This window comes from Arachis ipaensis, chromosome B7 (genome assembly GCF_059453495.1).
Source record: "Arachis ipaensis isolate K30076 ecotype BB chromosome B7, ASM5945349v1, whole genome shotgun sequence".
NCBI lineage: Eukaryota > Viridiplantae > Streptophyta > Magnoliopsida > Fabales > Fabaceae > Arachis > Arachis ipaensis.
This window is the reverse complement of record NC_142442.1, coordinates 31,175,586-31,194,516: the sequence shown is the minus strand read 5'-3', so window position 1 is coordinate 31,194,516 and position 18,931 is coordinate 31,175,586. Positions and strand designations below refer to the sequence as shown.

At 40.5% G+C, this 18,931-nt stretch overlaps 1 protein-coding gene and 1 non-coding gene across 2 annotated transcripts; both read right to left on the bottom strand.

Moving 5' to 3' along the window:
- Positions 1–12,921: 12,921 nt before the first annotated feature.
- LOC148550738 (uncharacterized) lies at positions 12,922–13,917 on the bottom strand. Its single transcript, XM_088494604.1, has one exon. It carries the CDS (start codon positions 13,915–13,917, stop codon positions 12,922–12,924), a length of 996 nt encoding a protein of 331 aa, XP_088350730.1.
- A 3,021-nt stretch (positions 13,918–16,938) lies between these two features.
- LOC148550737 (small nucleolar RNA R71) lies at positions 16,939–17,046 on the bottom strand. Its single transcript, XR_015893655.1, has one exon. It is a non-coding gene; the product is annotated as a small nucleolar RNA R71 (small nucleolar RNA).
- Between the last annotated feature and the right edge of the window lie 1,885 nt (positions 17,047–18,931).

Here is an 18,931-nt window from a genome sequence, read left to right as displayed (position 1 = left end):
ACTTTTTGATTCTGTTTGGTTTTATCTCGTAGGAAAGCAGGAGACAAATTTCAGGATGTGTTGAACGGGCCATGGTACAGGGGGAGACTGCGCTGACATTAATTATCTTGGGCCCCACCAAATCATTTTGACCTTACTTTGATCCATTTTTGAGTTCCTCATTTTTTAAATAATACATTTGGGAAGTTATCATTTCAAATCTTGTAGGAAGAAGTGATTGTCAAATCAAATCTTTATCCTTCCATCATCCCTTGATTCTAGGAGCTAACATTTCAGTTTACTTTTAAACCTTTCCTTGGTTAATAACCGCGCTCATTAATGAGTATTAACTCCCTCAATTCTCTCTCCACTCAACATTAAATGCTTTCCTAACCTCCCTCCTCACACCACACTCTTCGGCCTCTCTTCACCTTCCCCTCTCCACTTCTCCATTTTAATATCATGAAAAAGAAAGCTGCTCCAAGGAAAAGTGAACGAATTCTTCTCTCTAAAAAATCTTCCACCCCTCAAACCCATACTCATATACACATTCATTCTACGTCCTCTTCATCTCCTACCTTTCAATCTATTGAAACCATGCGCAGAAAGGTCATTGCTCAGAAGACTTCATCAAGAAAAAAGAAAGAACCCATGGTTGAAGAGGACGATGAGTTTCATACGTCCTTACCTCAGTCTCCACCAAAGAAAGCAACCCCTGGCCGCAGTTCTTACAAGGCAAAAGGTTACGCGTTCCGTGATACTAGGGAGCCCCCGAATCTGGAATCCCTGGATTTCAAGAACAAGTACAACAAAAGCCATTCTCATTTTGATCCAAGGAGGTTTAATTCTTGTGCGTCCTATGAGTTCCACAAAGACATGTTGAATAAACGTCATCTATGTGCTTCATACTTGGTGAACCTGGATTCTCTGGCTGCCAAAGGGATCAACTTTACCACTCTTTTTGAGAATATGATGTGGACTCCCCTGTTCAAAATCTAGAAACCAGTATACCCAGCCTTGGTTCGAGAATTTTATGCCAATATGAGGCTGATTAATGGTGCAATTCACTCCTATGTGAAGCGGGTTTACGTGACTCTGAGCAGAGAAACAATAAGCGCTGCCCTAGGCTATGTTGATGAAGGGCCAGCAGCTTATATGTCAGAAAAATGGGATTCCCAAGTTAGAGTCACCTATCAGATTGCTCTGCAACAAATCTGTGAGAACCTATCTGGATTGGATGGCACGGTCCCAACCCACAAAGCCCTTGGTCCAGAAAGAGCTTTGCTGCACAGGATCATTACTCACATACTAGCTCCACAGAGTGGCTCACACAATAGAGTAACCGTTTCTGATTCCCTTGTGCTTTTTGCTGTTATTACTTCATCTCCTATTTCCTTTGCATATCTCATGGTTAGGCACATGTGGGATTGTGTTAGAAGCACCAAAAAGGCTAACATTCCCTATGGCATATTTCTTACCTGCATCTTTGAGCACTTTAATGTTGATCTAACTAATGAAGAGGTTGAGAACAAAGTTTCATCAATTAAGGGAGGAGGAGTTTCAGGTACAATGAAAGGAACTAAATGGAAACGATCAATGCCTTCTGACAGTGATCTTGAGAGTCGCCCAGCCGAGCCATCCAAGGTGGCAGAATCAATCAAGGAAGTCCTCACTGAGTTTTCTAATATGTCCAATCTGATGGTGCAATCATACAAGGCCGCTCGTAAGCTAGCATTCGAAAATGAAAAAGCTTGGACAAAATGCCAAGAAAGAGTGGGACTGATGCTTCAGAATTTTGAAGAAGAATTCGGTGCTGCCAATGATAATGATGCAGATGACTCTGAGTACAATTTATCTGATGATTGATCACTATGTTTCTTGTTGATTTCTGGCTCTGTTTGGCTTATTTTGATACTTTGTAGGCTGTTTGGATACTTCAGACCTGTGACACTTTGTTAAACTCTTGGTTATTTTGGTGCTGGTTATATTTTGGATATTTTGCATACCATTTTTTTGTAGGTCCCCCTTGATGACAAAAGGGGAAGGAAAAGCAGAAAAATTGAAAAGTTGAAAGAAACAGTGGCTGAAATCTTTTGGTGATTCATGATCACCCCTGTGCACAAACTGATGATATGTTTTGATCGCTGGTTTTTAGAACTTAGATGTTTTTTATCTGTGTTGTTAATTTGGTTGCTGTGATAAATCCCCTTATGTTCAGCTGAGTTGATGCATCATGCTCTGTTTTAGTTGAAATGATTACTGATCTTAGGAACTAATTTTTTTATATATACTCTGATAGGTGAATGAATGCTGAATTAAAGATGTTTTCCCAGCTATAAAACTGATAATTATTTTGCTCTGATACATTGGCTGGAAAATGTTGTTCTTTTAATCAAATATCTTGACAAGCAGATTTTTGGAAATTATCAAGTGTTTTACTCTTTATGTACTCTGTACTCAAAACATTTTTTGTGGATTGAGCAGAAAGTCATTTTTATGATAACAAGTCAAGTTGTGTTTATCATGCCATTTCTGCTCATAAATCAAGCCATTCAACATCTCAAGAATACATATGTTGAATAACATAGTTGCCTTAGGCTTGATAATATTTGTTACAGGTAAAGCTTCCCTTGGTAAAAAGGCACATATTAAGAGGGAGCCATGTAACAATTTGGAAGGGGAAGGAATCATAATATTCAAAAGGAGTACTCTAAACTTTGATTTCTTTCCATTTCAATTTTTTAATAATGTTTGTCATCAAGGGGGAGATTGATGAGTTTAGAAAACTCTAAATTAATATTAGTAATGACTAAACATTATTAATATAATTAATTACAAAATTATTAATTTGATCTTCATATTATATTTACTAATTAATAATTTTATTATGCAGAATTTGCTACTGGGCCAAATAGCAAGCCCAATATTCAGCATTGGTTATCCAAATGTTACATGATGTGGCTGAATTGTTACTTTACTTATTGGGCCAAATTTCAATTATTACCATTAGCCCAAAACATTTTTTGGTTTGAAACCAACTTGCTTGATTCGAAACCAAAGAGAGATGGAAGAAAGCTTTGCATGCTTAGTTCGGTCACTCACTTCTTCTCATTTGATGGATTCTAAATTTAATTCAACTAACATTAAATGCATTGGAACTATGAGAGAGAAATGACAATTGATTTGATTGATGCCTTAATGGTACACGCTACTCAGCAAAGGGAAGAAACAAACTTAATTGATTTCATTCTCTTTCCTAATTCAAAGCTTTTCAAATTTCTCTCTCTTCTCTCTCATCTCTCTTCTTCATTCGGTCACTTCACAGAGAAAGCATGGAAGCTTTTGCAAGCTATCAGAGTAATGAAGAAGAAGCTAGAAGCAAGCTAAAGACCATTGTAATAATGACAAGAAAAAGAAAACAAAAAGTATGTTGTGGCTGAGATCTTCACCAAAAAGGGGTAAGATTTGGTGAAGTAAGCTCATGCTCTCCATACCAAAAATGGAAGAAGATGATCTCGATCAGAGGAAGAAGATCTCAGAGGCATGGCTCGTCTCTGCTTTGTGTTCACCCATCACAGAAGGTAGCTAAGGAGGCTACGTGAAGGAGGAAGCAAAAGTAGAGCAGGAGGAGTTGTCATGCATCAAGAACGCATCAAGGGTTAGGGATCTTTCTTGGAGTGCAAGTCAAGATGGATGGCCTGGATTGGTGAAGATTGGTGCAAAAGGAAAACACAGAGGTAATTGCATGTTGGGTTTTACATTCAGTTTCCTCTCCTCTCTCTCTGGCCGAACTGGTTCTGGTTTGAAGAAGAAGAAGTTTAGCTTGGTTCAACAGTTTCAACTGTGGAGGCTTCCCCTTCTATAAATAAGGGAGAACAGTCGGGGCTTGAAGTAAGGAAAAGAGTGAAAGCACAGTGTTTCTATAGCTACCTAAGCTAACAGAAGTTCTTCTCCTTCAATATTTTCTGTTTTGTAATTTTCTATTTAATTTTATCTGTCTTGAGTCTCATGGAAAAAGGCCAACAGTGAGGTTTGTAAGAAAAAGCCGCAGAGCGGAAAAGGTAGAGTGCACAAAATTAAAAGAAAAAGCCATAGATGTCCTTAGAAGTCCTTTGTACATCTGTGTTGTGTTTCATGATTCTGTGAGAATCTCCTTGCAAGTTGGGTTAGCACTTAGCAGTTGAAAGCTTGGCAGTGACCAAGTCAAGTTCAGGATTGGGGATTAGATTCTGGACTTGTCCCGGATAGGAAGGGTAGTTCCTAGGGAGAATTGTTGTTTGTAATCAAAGATGATTATAGTGAAATTCCATCATTGTTGTGATGGAGACTGGATGTAGGCTGCATTGCACTTAGCAATTGAACCAGGATATATCTTGGTGTGATTCTCTCTCTCTTCTACTCTATTTCTGTTTCTGCTGCATAGGAGGCAAAACTAAAAATTATCTCCTGACTGGTCACGAGACAAATCGAAAAAGTCTCTTGACTAGGCACGAGACAAAAACAAGAAATATCTCCTCAAGTGTTCTAAAGGACAGCAAGAGTTACTAAGTGAAAAAGGGGCTAAGATTCAACCCCCTTTTCTTAGTCACTGATAAACCATCAAACAAAAAAAAAGAATCAAGGCAGAGAAAGCAACGGATCAACAAGAAAATTCAATGAACCACATCGCTAAAACCCCTAACCAAGGAGAAAAAAACTAAACCTAATAGAATGGATCAGAATCGGTGATTAGGAGGTTATCTGCTTGAAGATGACGATTAGGAGGTTACCTGTTTGAAGACGACGAAGACGGCACCGAGATATCAGAAGACAAAAGACGGCGCCGAGATTGCAGAAGAAGACAGTGACGAGACCTCAGAAGACGGTGCCGAGACCGAAGAAGATGACATTAATGGGACCTCAGGAGACGGCGGCGAGACACAGAAGACGGCGGCGAAGAAGGCAACAATGGCACTCGGAGAAGATGAGAATGGTATCTGATTGGAGAAGAGGAGAGTGTGGGTGAGTTAGGGTTAGTGAGGTTAACTAAGATAATATTTTTTTTAAATTAGCGACCAATTTTGTGATCGATTAGTTTATAAAATCGGTCGCTAACTTAAAAATTAGCAACAGATTCAGTGACCATAACTTTAGCGACTGAATTAGCAACTAACCAAGTTTCATTCTATTTACCTATTGATCGGTTGCAAAATCGGTCGCTAAATTAAAAAATAGCGACCGATTTTGTGACTAAGAGTCCCAAGAACATTCCTTTCTTTGTTTTGGTTGCTAATTCGATCGCTAAATTAAAAAATAGCGACCGATTTTAGCAACCATTTTTATTCTAGTTGTATAAAACTAATCGGTCGCTAATTCGATGGCTATTAGTGACTGATTCTATTAGTCACTAAAATCAGTCGCTAACTTATTAGCAACCAATTTAGCGACCAGTACGTTAGCAACCGAATTAGCGACCATACACTTGTTCACCCTTTCACTATCAGTTGCAAAATCAGTCGCTAAAATAAAAAATAGTGACCGATTATGTGACCGAACAGTCCCAAAGACATTACTTTCTATTTTGGTTGCTAATTCGGTCGCTAAATGAAAAATAGTGACCGATTTTAGTGATCAGCTTTATTCTGGTTGTATTAAAATCTTATCGGTCGCTAATTCGGTTGCTAGTAGTGACCGATGTTGTTGGTCACTAAAATCGATCGCTGAATGTAATTTAGCAATCGATTTAGCGACCAATATTTTTTTGTTTCTAGAAATTCTATATCGGTCGCTGTTAGCAACCAGTTTTTTCGGTTGCTAAAATCGATCACTATTCTGATACTTTCTTGTTGTGAATTAACAGTATTATAATTATTAAATATTAATTTACATTAATTAAATAGAAGATATTTTTTTAAAAGTGATTAGAAAAAGAGAAGTATCCATACTGATCAGAATGTATTATATCAATATATTTGATACTTGTTACGATGGGTAACCGGAGATTAGTGGGTTGGACTCGTTGGGTTGGCCCAATCGTCTGAAGGAGGGATCCCTTTGACTAGATTCGCGTCTGGGAGCCTCCGTCCGACTTATGTGCACGCGAGAGAACGGGGGGTGGTACCTGCAAAGACACTCCGATGCCTAAGTCAGCTAGGGTCTAAGCAAGTTTAGTTAATATTGGAACTTAGAGATACCTAAGGGATGTCAGTGTATTTATAGTGGTGAACCGATAACCACCATTCGAGTAGTTCCACCTTTTAAGGAGGATAACCGTCCCTTTATCTTAGGGAAGTTGAGATATGGCTCCTGGAAGTGGGTTGAGAGATTTTAGGGGCAATTATTTATTTGAATGAGTGTTATCTGCCAGCTAATCCTCGATCCCGACTTCCTTAGGGTGGAGCTTCTGTCTAATCCGACCTCTTATGAGGAGGTCGGTTACGTGGGGAGCCCAATCTATGGATTGGGCCTTTTTATCTTATTTGGTCCTAGGCCTTAGTGTTGGGCCAGGGTATGAACAGTGCCCCTACTAGAGTCCAAGCCCTTTTATTTATGAGTTGGGCTCAAGTATTTAACTCGGGCTTGTAGCCGACTTAGTGAGGGACTGACGTGATTTTTCAAGAACCGACGTGATTCAAAATTCCTCAACCGTCGCGTCTCTTCAGGGGTTTAGCATTTACACGCGGGGAGCAGTTACATTGGTAACGGCGCATCTCTTAAATTATTTCATCATTTTACTATTATGCCCCTAGCGTGTTTATAAATACTTTTCCCTCTATTTCCCTGTTTCGTTTTTGAAAACTTTCTCACTTGCACCCTCTGTTCGAAAGAAAAACTCCTTCCTTCTTCGAGTGCTTTGGCTGTTCATCGCATCTATCTTCTTCGCAAGCAAAAGGTCAGTTCCTGGGCGTTCTCCTCTTTTACAAATGCTTTTATTTGCATGTTTTTCGTTTAGAGGAGCATTGACTGTAGGCCTAGTGACTCTATTTGATTGAGAAACTTACTTTAGGCCCGTTAGAGACCCTGTTTTTGATTCTTTTCCCTTTTTTCTTTGTAGGATTCATGGCCCTTTTAGAAAAAGATGTCTTCTTTAGAGTCTCTTTCACTGTGGGTGGATGGCACCGTTCTTGGGGAGAGCACCCTGGTAGATACCGACTACCATACTGACCTACGTACTCATCATAGGATCTGTGCTTTTGATGAGGATGAGCCAAAATATGAATTGATTGCCCCAAGTCCAGAAGACCGAGTCTATTTTGGGAGGGCTTCTGATACAGACCCCCATTTCTTTTTTATGTACGATAGCCTTTATACCCGCCTGGGTGCTTTTCTTCCTTTTTCCGACTTTGAGATAGCTGTTTTATCTCATTGCCGTGTTGCCCCTACTCAGCTTTACCCCAACTCTTGGGGTTTCATGAAAATTTACCAATTCATTAGCCGCGCCTTAGATTTTTCGACTTCTTTGAAGATTTTCTTCTTTCTTTTTCACATGATCAAGCCCTTCAGTGGGCAAAATAATAAATAGCAGTGGGTATCTTTCCGGGCCATTCAAGGTCAGAGAGTTTTTACTCTTTTTGATGAATCTTTTCATGACTTCAAAAATTTCTTTTTTAAAGTTCAAGCCGTGGAGGGTCACCACCCTTTTTCTTGGATGAAAATTCTTCTCCCCATTTTTCCGTGTACTGGTTAGAGGCCTCTCCTGCAGAGAAATATAACATGGATGATTTGGACGAGGTAGAGGAGGCTATTGTGGGGTTCTTCCGAGAAGTTTGGGGAAGAGCCCCTTATCTTGATACAAAAAAGTTTCTTCAGGGGTCTCCGACCTTTGTACAGACTCAATTAGGTAGCTTTATTGTTGCTTTTCTATTGTTTCCCGACTTGATTTTACTACTTCCGACTTGATTTCTTTTTGAGCTGTTATCTCCGACTTGTAGGCTGATTCTTTTATTACTTTATGGTTTTTGTAGAAATGGTGAAGAAGAATTCCAGCTCCTCCTATCAGAGGGTCCAAGATGCCAAGATGAGATCTTTTGCCAGAGTGAGTGCTGCCAGGACTACTGGCACTCTTCCTCCTCCTCCTCCTCACAACTTGGGGACCCCCTCCCGACCTATTGTGATATCCTCTTCTGCTTCTTCTCTTCCTTCTCCTCCGCCCCTATCTTTCCCTGAACCAGAAAAAAAGAAGCGCAAGACTTCAGAGTCTGGCTCTTCTTTTGATGGTGAGGCTAAATTTAATGGGCCTCAATTTGTTCGGAATCATGTCTATCCTCAAACTCGAATAAGTATGGATGATGCTTCCGTTCGAAACCATCTTAACATTTTGGTCCAGGGGAGCGTCCGTGCGGATGGAGTATGCACCAAACTTCTTGATATTTTTAAAAAGACACCCCTCAGCTCTTTGGGTTCTTCCCAAAAGGTTGAGAAGCTAGAGGGGAGAATTTTCTTATATCAAGAAGAAGAGAAGAGGCTTAAGGAGGAGGTCGCTGAGTTGAAGAAGGAGAAGGATCGTCTCCAGAAGAGGGAAAAGAGGTTGATGGGCCAGTGCGCCATGGCGGAGGGTCTGAAGGAGAAGGCGGAGCAGAACTACATTAGGCTTTTTGGGGAGAATTTGGACTTAAAGAAGGAGTTGGCGGGATGTCGGGAGGTCTTCCAGGAGCTGGAGGACTCTGTAGCTGAAGGTTCCGAGGAGGCATGGAGGATCTTCAAGGAACAGGTCGGGGTTATTGCTCCCGACCTGGATCTTTCTCCACTGGACCCCGACAAGATCGTGGTTGATGGGGCCATTGTTTATCCTCCCCGACCTGAGATGGATTCTGACCTGAAAACTCGGGGACAGAGAATAATAGAATATCCTCCATGACCAGAGGATGTTCCGAGTTTTTCAGGGGTTCCTTCTCAGGGTCTTGATCAACCTGCTCTGTCCTTCCCTGGTGCTGCTCCGGCTTCTCGCCCTGTGGATCTTCCTGGTGGTGATGGCCCTTGTCCTGGCGGTGGTGATCTTCCTTCCTCTTAACTGATTATGGCTATATGGGGACCCGGCCTGTGGGTCCCCTATTTTTTAAACAATTTTATATTTGTTTCATTGTGGTGGTTGGTACTTAACATTTCCTAGCCCTTTATGGCCGTAAACAAAATATTTAAAAATACCCTTTTTTGGATAAGGGTTTTAGGATATCTTTGCGTGCATGCTTTCTGTTCAGGTTTTTTGGAAAACCCTTTTGATCTTTCTTGCTTTTTTGAAAATCTTTTATCTTGGCTGGCTGTCTTTTGTCTAAGCTATTTTGAATTTGCTCAAAGACTTGGGACAGCCTCTGCCTTTGATTTTTGATAGATTTTCTTATCTCTTTTTGGCATTCGTCGTACTTAATTTTTGTTTTATTGAGTTTCTGTAACTTAGGTTATTTTTGCGATGCATTTCCTTTTTTTTCTCGGTTTTTTCGACTTGTAAGTCGGCTAATTTTCTGAGTTTTTTCATGATCTACTTTTATAACCTCTTTACACTGACTTGTACCTCGTCATTTTATCCTGACGACCATCTAGGTCGGTTCAAGGGATTTTCACATTTTGTCGAGCTTAAGTCGGCCCGTTTCATAGGAAGAGTGAGAATAACGAAAAAAGGAATTTATAAAGAGATATGAGAAAAAGATCTTTATTTATTTGCAAAGGTACTTTTTGCTACTGAGGGTTTTAATAATTTGTTGCCCCTTAGCCCCACTTTGATGCCTCGTTAAAAATCCCCCTTCAGAAAAATCCTTTCTTGGGGAAAAAACCATGAAGTTGGGAAAAGAGTACATCAGGGAGTGGAGTTTGCTCTTAACAATAGTACCTTTTCATATTACAAGCATGCCATGACCTAGGTAGCTCGGTGCCGTTTAAGTCGGTCACCTTATAGTAGCCTTTTCCTAAGATTTCACTAATTTTGTATGGTCTTTTCCAATTGGCGGCGAGCTTTCCATCCCCAGATTTGTTGACTCCAATGTCGCTTCTAATCAAAATCAGGTCGTCTGGGGTGAAACTTCTTCGGATGACCTTTTTATTATATCTATTTGTCATCCTCTATTTCAACGATGCCTCTCTTATGTGGGCTTGTTCTCGGACCTCAAGGAGTAGCTCAAATTCTTCTTTATGCCCCTATATGTTTCCCACCTCATCGTAGAAGCTCACCCTTGGACTTTGCTCATTGATTTCAACTGATATCATGGCTTCTACTCTATAATCAAGTCGGAAGGGTGTTTCCCCTATGGCAAACTGAGGTGTAGTCCGATAAGCCCATAGTACTTGTGGAAGTTCTTCAGTCCAGGCTCCCTTTGCATCTTGCAACCTTTTCTTCAACCCTGCCAGTATGACTTTGTTGGCTGCTTTGACTTGTCCATTTGCTTGTGGATGTTCTACCGAGGTAAACTGATGCTTGATTTTTATACTGGCTACTAGGTTTCTGAAGGTTGAGTTGGTAAACTAAGTGCCATTATCAGTGGTAATAGAGTGAGGTACTCCATACCTTGTGATAATGTTTTTGTAGAGAAACTTCTGACTTCTCTGTGCGGTGATGGTGGCCAATGGTTTTGCCTCGATCCACTTCGTGAAGTAGTCCACCCCCACTATTAGATATTTTACTTGTCCAGGCGCCTGGGGAAATGGTCCTAACAAGTCCAATCCCCATTTTGCGAAAGGCCATGGAGAAGTTATACTAATGAGCTCCACAGGGGGAGCGACGTGGAAGTTTGCATGCATTTGGCATGGCTGGCACTTCTTCACGAATTCTGTGGCATTCTTTTGCAAGGTCGGCCAATAGAACCCAGCTCGGATGACTTTTCTGGTTAGCGATCTTGCTCTGAGATGGTTTCCACAGATACCATTGTGGACCTCTTCTAAGACTTCTATTGTCTTTGAGGTTGGGACGCACTTTAATAATGGTGTTGATATTCCCCTTTTATAGAGAATATTTTTCACCAAAGTGTAGTTTTGTGCTTCCCTCCGGATTTTCTTGGCCTCTTTTTCCTCCTTTGGTAGGATGTCGAATTTTAGGAATTCGATTAGAGGGTTCATCCATCCGAGGTCTAATCCAGAGACTTCAAGGACATCTTTTTTGGCCTCTGTTTTTGCTACAGAGGGCTCTTGGAGAGTTTCTTGGATCAGGCTTCTATTATTCCCCCTGGCTTGGTACTTGCTAGCTTGGAGAGGGCGTCTACTCTACTGTTGAGATCCTGAGTTATATGCTTGACCTCGGTTTCTGTGAAGTGCCTAAGATGCTCCAAAGTTTTGTCCAAGTATCTCTTCATATTGGGGTCTTTAGCCTGATACTCTCTATTTATTTGGGAGGTCACCACCTGAGAGTCACTGAATATCACTACTTTTGCTGCACCAACTTCTTCTACCAGCTTTAATCCTGCAATCAAGGCTTCATATTCTGCCTGATTGTTGGAAGCTGGGAATTCAAATTTGAGGGAGACATCTATTTGCGTTCCCCCTTTGTTGACCAGTATTATGCATGTACCGCTTTCTATTTTGTTTGAGGATCCGTCCACATATAGCTCCCATGTAGCGGATTCTTCCTCTTGATCTCCTGCATATTCTGCTACAAAGTCGGTGAGGCATTGGGCTTTGATTGCCGTCTGAGTTTCATATTTCAGGTCGAACTCGGAGAGCTCTATTGCCAATTGAACCATTCTGCCCACAATGTCCGTCTTCTGAAGGATTTGCTTCGTGGGCTGGTTTGTTTGTACCCTGACTGTATGGGCTTGAAAATAAGACCGTAACCTTCGTGAGGCTACCACTAAGGAGTATGCGAACTTCTCCAGTTTTTGATACCTCAGTTCAGAGCCTTGTAGAACTTTACTGGTGAAGTATACAGGATGCTCTCCGACCTCGTCTTCCCGTATTAGAGCTGATGCTACAGCTTTGTCTGCTACGGATAAATATAGGATGAGTTCTTCCCCGACTATAGGTCGAGTCAAAATTGGAGGTTGGCTTAAGAACCTTTTGAACTCCTAGAATGCTTCTTTGCACTCAAGAGTCCATCCGAACTGGCATCTTTTCCTTAGTAGAGAGAAGAGTGGTAGGGATCTTAGTGCTGATCCTACCAAGAACCTGGAGAGAGCAGCAAGTCGGCCATTCAACTGTTGGACCTCCCTTAGGCAAGTCAGGTTTTTCATTTCTAGGATTGCTTTGCACTTGTCAGGGTTTACTTCAATCCCCCTTTGTATCAGCATAAATCCCAGAAATTTTCCAGCCTCTACCGCGAAGGTGCACTTTGCGGGATTCAACCTCATCTCATGCAACCTTATGGTGTTGAAGACTTGCGAGAGATCTGTCAAGAGGTCGGTCTCCTCCTTGGTTTTTACCAGCATGTCGTCCACGTAGACTTCTATTAAATTCCCAAGGTGAGGAGTAAATACCTTATTCATCAGCCTTTGGTATGTGGCTCCAGCATTTTTTAACCCAAAAGGCATGACCATATAGCAATCGCTTGCCCTAGGCGTGATGAATGATGTTTTTTCCTGGTCCGACTTGTACATCGGGATTTGATTATATCCTGAGTATGCATCCATAAACGACAAGTACTGGTACCCTGAGCTAGAGTCTACTAGGGTATTAATACTGGGAAGTGGATATGGGTCTTTAGGACACGCCTTGTTCAGGTTGGTGTAATCGATGCACATCCTCCACTTGCCGTTTTGTTTTTTGACTAGCACCACACATTTGCCAGCCACGCCGGATATTTGACTTCTTTGATGAAGCCGGCTTCTAAGAGGGCTTGTACTTGCTCTTCCACCACTTGAGCTCATTCTGGTCTAAGCTTCCGTCTTCGCTGCTGTACAGGTCGCAATCCGGGGTATACTAAAAGCTTGAGGGACATGAGTTCGGGATCTATCCCTGGCATGTCGGAAGCTTTCCAGGCGAAGAGGTCAGAATTCTCTTGTAGAAGCTTTATCAGCCTGTGTTTCAGGTCTTTCCCTAGGCTGGCCCCTATATTGGTATTTTTTTTTCTTCCTCTTTTCCAACCTGTACTTCTTCAGTTTTTCCCCCTAGTTGCGGCCACAGCTCTTCTTTAGCTTTGACTCCGCCGAGCTCTATGGTGTGAACTTCCTTGCCTTTTCCTCTCAGGTTCAGGCTTTTATTGTAGAACTTCCTTGCCAATTTCTGGTCTCTCCAGATGGTTGCTATTCCCTCTGGTGCTGGGAATTTCATACAAAGATGAGGGGTGGACACCACTGCTCCGAGCCAATTTAGAGTAGTTCTACTGATTAAGGCATTGTAGGTTGATCCCACGTTGACGACTATGAAGTCGATGCTCAGAGTTTTGGATTTTCCCCCTTTTTCAAAAGTTGTATAGAGGGGTACGAATCCTAGTGGTTTTATTGGTGTATCCCCTAGTCCATACAGGGTGTCAGGATAAGCCCTTAACTCATTTTCATCCAACCTCAGCTTATCGGACGCTGGTTTGAAAAGGATGTCGGCTGAACTCTCCTGATCTATCAGGGTTCTGTAGAGATGGGCGTTGGCAAGGATCATGGTTATCACCACTGGATCATCATGTCCAGGGATGATCCCTTGCCCATCTTCCTTGGTGAATGAGATAGTTGGCAGGTCGGAGGCCTCGCTCCCAACCTGGTAGACTTCCTTCAAGTGTCTCTTGCGAGATGACTTTGGGAGTCCACCTCCCCCGAATTCCCCTGAGATCATATGTATATGTCTTTCCGGGGTCTGTGGTGGTGGATCCCTTTGGTCTTCGTCATCTCGCTTTCTTTTTCCATAATTGTCCGACCTTTCCATGAGATATATATCAAGCCGACCTTCCCTGGCCAGCTTTTCTATCATATTTTTAAGGTCGTAACAGTCATTCGTTGAGTGACCATACATCTTATGGTACTCACAGTAATCACCACGACCCCCCCCCCCTTTTATTTTTGATTGGTCTAGGGGGTGGTAGCCTTTCAATATGGCAAATTTCCCTGTATACATCGACTAGGGAAACTCTTAGAGGAGTATAAGAGTGATATCTCCTAGGCCTTTCAGGGCCGACTTCCTTTTTTTCTTGGGCTCTCTTTCTTTCTCTTTCGATAAGTGAGAGTGCCCAGGTCGCCAGTTCGGCTCTCGAAGTCTGGCATTTTCCTCCATGTTGATGTCTTCTCAGCTCTTTCTTGTATATCGCTCAAGGAGGTCTGATGAGCGGATAATTTATACGCTTTTTGGCATTGTTTTTAGTGTGTTTTTAGTATGTCTTAGTTACCTTTTATTATATTTTTATTAGTTTTTAAATAAAAATCACATTTCTGGACTTTACTATGAGTTTGTGTGTTTTTCCGTGATTTCAGGTATTTTCTAGCTGAAATTGAGGGACTTGAGCAAAAATCTTATTCAGAGGCTGAAAAAGGACTGCAGATGCTGTTGGATTCTGACCTCCCTGCACTCGAAGTGGATTTTTTCTGGAGCTACAGAAGCCCAATTGGCACGCTCTCAATTGCGTTGAAAAGTAGACATCCTGGGCTTTCCAGCAATATATAATAGTCTATACTTTGCCCAAAATTTGATGGCCCAACTGGCATTCCAAGTCAGCATAAAAATTTTGGCGTCAAAACATAAGTATTTCTATCTTATTTTATGTTTTATTCATATTTTAATTATCTTAAACTTCATAACCATTTGAATCTGCCTGATTGAGATTTACAAGATGACCATAGCTTGCTTCAAGCTGACAATCTCCGTGGGATCGACCCTTACTCACGTAAGGTTTATTACTTGGACGACCCAGTGCACTTGCTGGTTAGTTGTGCGGAGTTGTGACAAAGAGTTGAGATTACAATTGTGCATACCAAGTTGTTGGCGCCATTGATGATCACAATTTCGTGCACCAAGTTTTTGGCGCCGTTGCCGGGGATTGTTTGAGTTTGGACAACTGACGGTTCATCTCGTTGCTCAGATTAGGTAATTTTATTTTTATTTTTAGAGTTTTTAAGAATGGATTCTAGAGTTTCAGATGATGCTTTTATCATCACAGGAGCTAGTTGATTCCCATCAATTTGGCTGTTGTATGTAATGTCTTGCTGAAACTTGGCTAGCCATGTCTAATCTTTTTAGATTGAAGCTTTAGACTAACATTGCATGATTCTTGGAATTCTTATTAAAAATTTCTGAAATCCTATTTTTCTTTTTCAAAATAATTTTCGAAAAAAATTACAAAAAAATTTATAAAATCATAAAAACCAAAAATAATTTATGTTTCTTGTTTGAGTCTAGTGTCTAATTTTAAGTTTGGTGTCAATTGCATTCTCCTAATTTTTGAAAATTACATGCATTCTGTTCTTCATTGATCTTCAAGTTGTTCTTGATGATTTTATTGGGTCTGATCTTTAAATTCTCTTGTTTTGTGTGTTTTGTTGTTTTTCATATACATTTTCAATTTGTTAGTGTCTCTAATATGAAAATTTTTAAGTTTGGTGTCTTGCATGCATTGTTTATTTGATCTTAGTTTTGCATAATTTAGTTTCATTTTGTTGTTATTCTCTAAAAATTCAAAAAAAAATTTCAAAATTGTGTCTTTTCAAGTCAATAATACAGAGAATTGAAGATTCAGAACATGCAGCAGAAGAATTACACAGAAAAAGCTGGGCGTTCAAAACGCCCAGTGAAGAAGGAAAACTGGCGTTTAAACGCCAGCCAGGGTAGCCGGCTGGGCGTTAAACGCCCAAAAAGGTAGTATTTTGGGCGTTAAACGCCAGAATGGATACCATTCTGGGCGTTTAACGCCAGGATGGCACAAGAGGGAAAATTTTGTTTTTAATTCAAATCTTTTTCAAATTTTCATAATTTTTCAAAATCAAATCTTTTTCAAATCATATCGTTTCAATCATATCTTTTCAAAATCAATTTCTTTCCATTTTTTATTTTTTTTACTATTTTTGAAAATCCTTGCTACAATTAATGATTTAATTCAAAATTTTCAAGTTGTTACTTGCCTATTAAGAAAGGATCAAATTTTAAATTCTAGAATCATGTCTTTTAATTTCTTATTAGTCAAGTAATCAACTTTAATTTTATAAATTTCTTTTTTAAAATTGATTTTCAATCATATCTTCTCAATCACATCTTTTTCAAAATAATTTTCAATCATATCTTTTTTTATTTCTGATTTCAAAATCTTTTTCAAAATCACTTAACTACTTTCTCAATTTTAATTTTCGAAAATCATCAATCAATTTTTTTTCAAAATTTCTTTTAATTATTTCAAAATCATTTTAAATTTAATTTAGAAAATTCTTCCCCTCTTCTCACATCCTTCTATTTAAGGACTAACACTGCTCCACTATCAGCAATTCAGACTCTCTCTCTATAAGTTCGAATTCTCATCTCTACCTTCTCCTTCTATTCTTCTTTTCCTCTGATACCTCAAGGAATCTCTATACTATGACATAGAGGATTCCATACTTTATTTTCCTCTCTTTCATATGAGCAGGAGCAAGGACAAAGGCATTCTTGTTGAAGCTGATCCTGAACCTGAAAGGACCTTGAAGAGAAAGCGAAGCTAAAGCACAACTCTCTGTAGAGGACCTAACAGAAATTTTCAAACAAGAAGAAGACATGGCAGCCGAAAACAACAACAATGCCAACAATGCAAGGAAGGTGCTTGGTGACTTTACTGCACCTACTCCCGACTTCTATGGGAGAAGCATCTCTATCCCTGCCATTGGAGCAAACAAATTTGAGCTTAAGCCTCAATTAGTTTCTCTGATGCAACAAAATTGCAAGTTTCATGGACTTCCATTGGAAGATCCTCATCAGTTCTTGGCTGAATTCTTGCAAATCTATGACACTGTCAAGACCAATGGGGTTGATCCCGAGGTCTACAGGCTTATGCTTTTTCCCTTTGCTGTAAGAGACAGAGCTAGAATATGGTTGGATTCACAACCTAAGGAAAGCCTGAACTCTTGGGAAAAGTTGGTCAGTGCTTTTCTGGCCAAATTCTTTCCACCTCAAAAATTGAGTAAACTTAGAGTGGAAGTCCAGACCTTCAGACAGAAGGAAGGTGAATCCCTCTATGAAGCTTGGGAAAGATACAAGCAATTAATCAGAAGGTGTCCTTCTGACATGCTTACAGAATGGAGCATCATAGGTATCTTCTATGATGGTCTGTCTGAACTGTCCAAGATGTCATTGGACAGCTCTGCTGGAGGATCTCTTCATCTGAAGAAGACACCTGCAGAAGCTCAGGAACTCATTGAAATGGTTACAAATAACCAATTCATGTACACTTTTGAAAGGAATCCTGTGAATAATGGGACAAATCAGAAGAAAGGAGTTCTTGAGATTGATACTTTGAATGCCATATTGGCTCAGAACAAAATATTGACTCAACAAGTCAATATGATTTCTCATAGTCTGTCTGGAATGCAAGCAGCAACAGGCAGTACCAAAGAAGCTTCGTCTGAAGAAGAAGCTTATGATCCTGAGAACCCAGCAATGGAAGAGGAGAATTACATGGGAGAACCCTATGGAAATACCTATAATCTTTCATAGGGAAATCATCCAAATCTCTCATGGAAGGACCAACAGAGGCCTCAACAAGGCTTCAACAACAGTAATGGTGGAAGAAATAAGTTTATCAATAGCAAGCATTTTCCATTATCTTCTCAGCAACAGACAGAAAATTCTAAGCAGAGCCACTCTGACTTAGCAACCATAGTCTCTGATCCAATTAAAACCACTCAAAGTTTCATGACTGAAACAAGGTCCTCCATTAGAAATTTAGAGGCACAAGTGGGTCAGCTGAGTAAGAGAATTACTGAACTCCCTCCTAGTACTCTCCCAAGCAATACAGAAGAGAACCCAAAGAGAGAATGCAAGGCCATAAACATGTCCCACATGGCCGAATGCATAGAGGAGGGAAAGGCAGTGATTTCCACTAAGGAAGACCTCAATGGACGTCCACTGGCCTCCAAGGAGTTCCCTAATGAGAAACCATGAGAATCTGAGGCTCATACAGAGACCCTAGGGATTCCATTAAACTTACTTCTGCCATTCATGAGCTCTGATGAGTATTCTTCCTCTAAAGAGGATGAAGATGTTACTGAAGATCAAGTTGCCAAGTACCTTGGAGCAATCATGAAGCTAAATACCAAGTTATTTGGTAATGAGACTTGGGAGGATGAACCCCCTTGCTCACCAAAGAACTGGATGACTTGACCAGGCAGAGATTACTTCAGAAGAGACAGGATCCTGAAAAGTTCTCAATATCTTGTACCATAGGCACCATGACCTTTGAGAAGGCTCTATGTGACCTAGGGTCAAGTATAAACCTCATGCCACTCTCTGTAATGGAGAAGCTAGGGATCCTTGAGGTATAAGCTGTAAGAATCTCACTAGAGATGGCAGACAATTCAAGGAAAGAAGCTTATGGACTTGTAGAGGATGTCTTGGTAAAGGTTGAAGGCCACTACATCCCTGCTGATTTCATAATCCTAGACACTGGGAAGTGTATGGATGAATCCATCAACCATGGCAGACCCTTCCTGGCCACAGCAAAAGCTGTGATTGATGTTGATAGAGGAGAGCTGGTCATTCAAGTGAATGAGTCCTGCCTTGTGTTTAAGGCTCAAGGATCTCCCTCTGCACATATGGAGAAGAAGCATGAAAAGCTTCTCTCAATGTAGAGTCAAATAGAGCCCCCACATTCAAACTCTAAGTTTGGTGTTGGGAGGCCATCATCATGCTCTGAGTATCTGTGAGGCTCCATGAGAGCCCACTGTCAAGCTATTGATATTAAAGAAGTGTTTGTTGGGAGGCAACCCAATTATATTATATCTATTTATTTTCCATTGTTATTTTATGTTTTATGTAGGTTGATGATCATGTGAAGTCACAAAAACAACTGAAAAAATAAAAACAGAACAAAAACAGTATTAAAAGCAGCACACCCTGGAAGAGAAGCTTACTGGCATTTAAACGCCAGTAAGGGTAGCAGAATGGGCGTTAAACGCCC

Coding starts and splice junctions, on each gene's coding strand:
- LOC148550738 (XM_088494604.1), bottom strand. CDS start 13,917: ATGTATACAGGGAAATTTGCCATATTGAAAGGCTACCACCCCCTAGAC.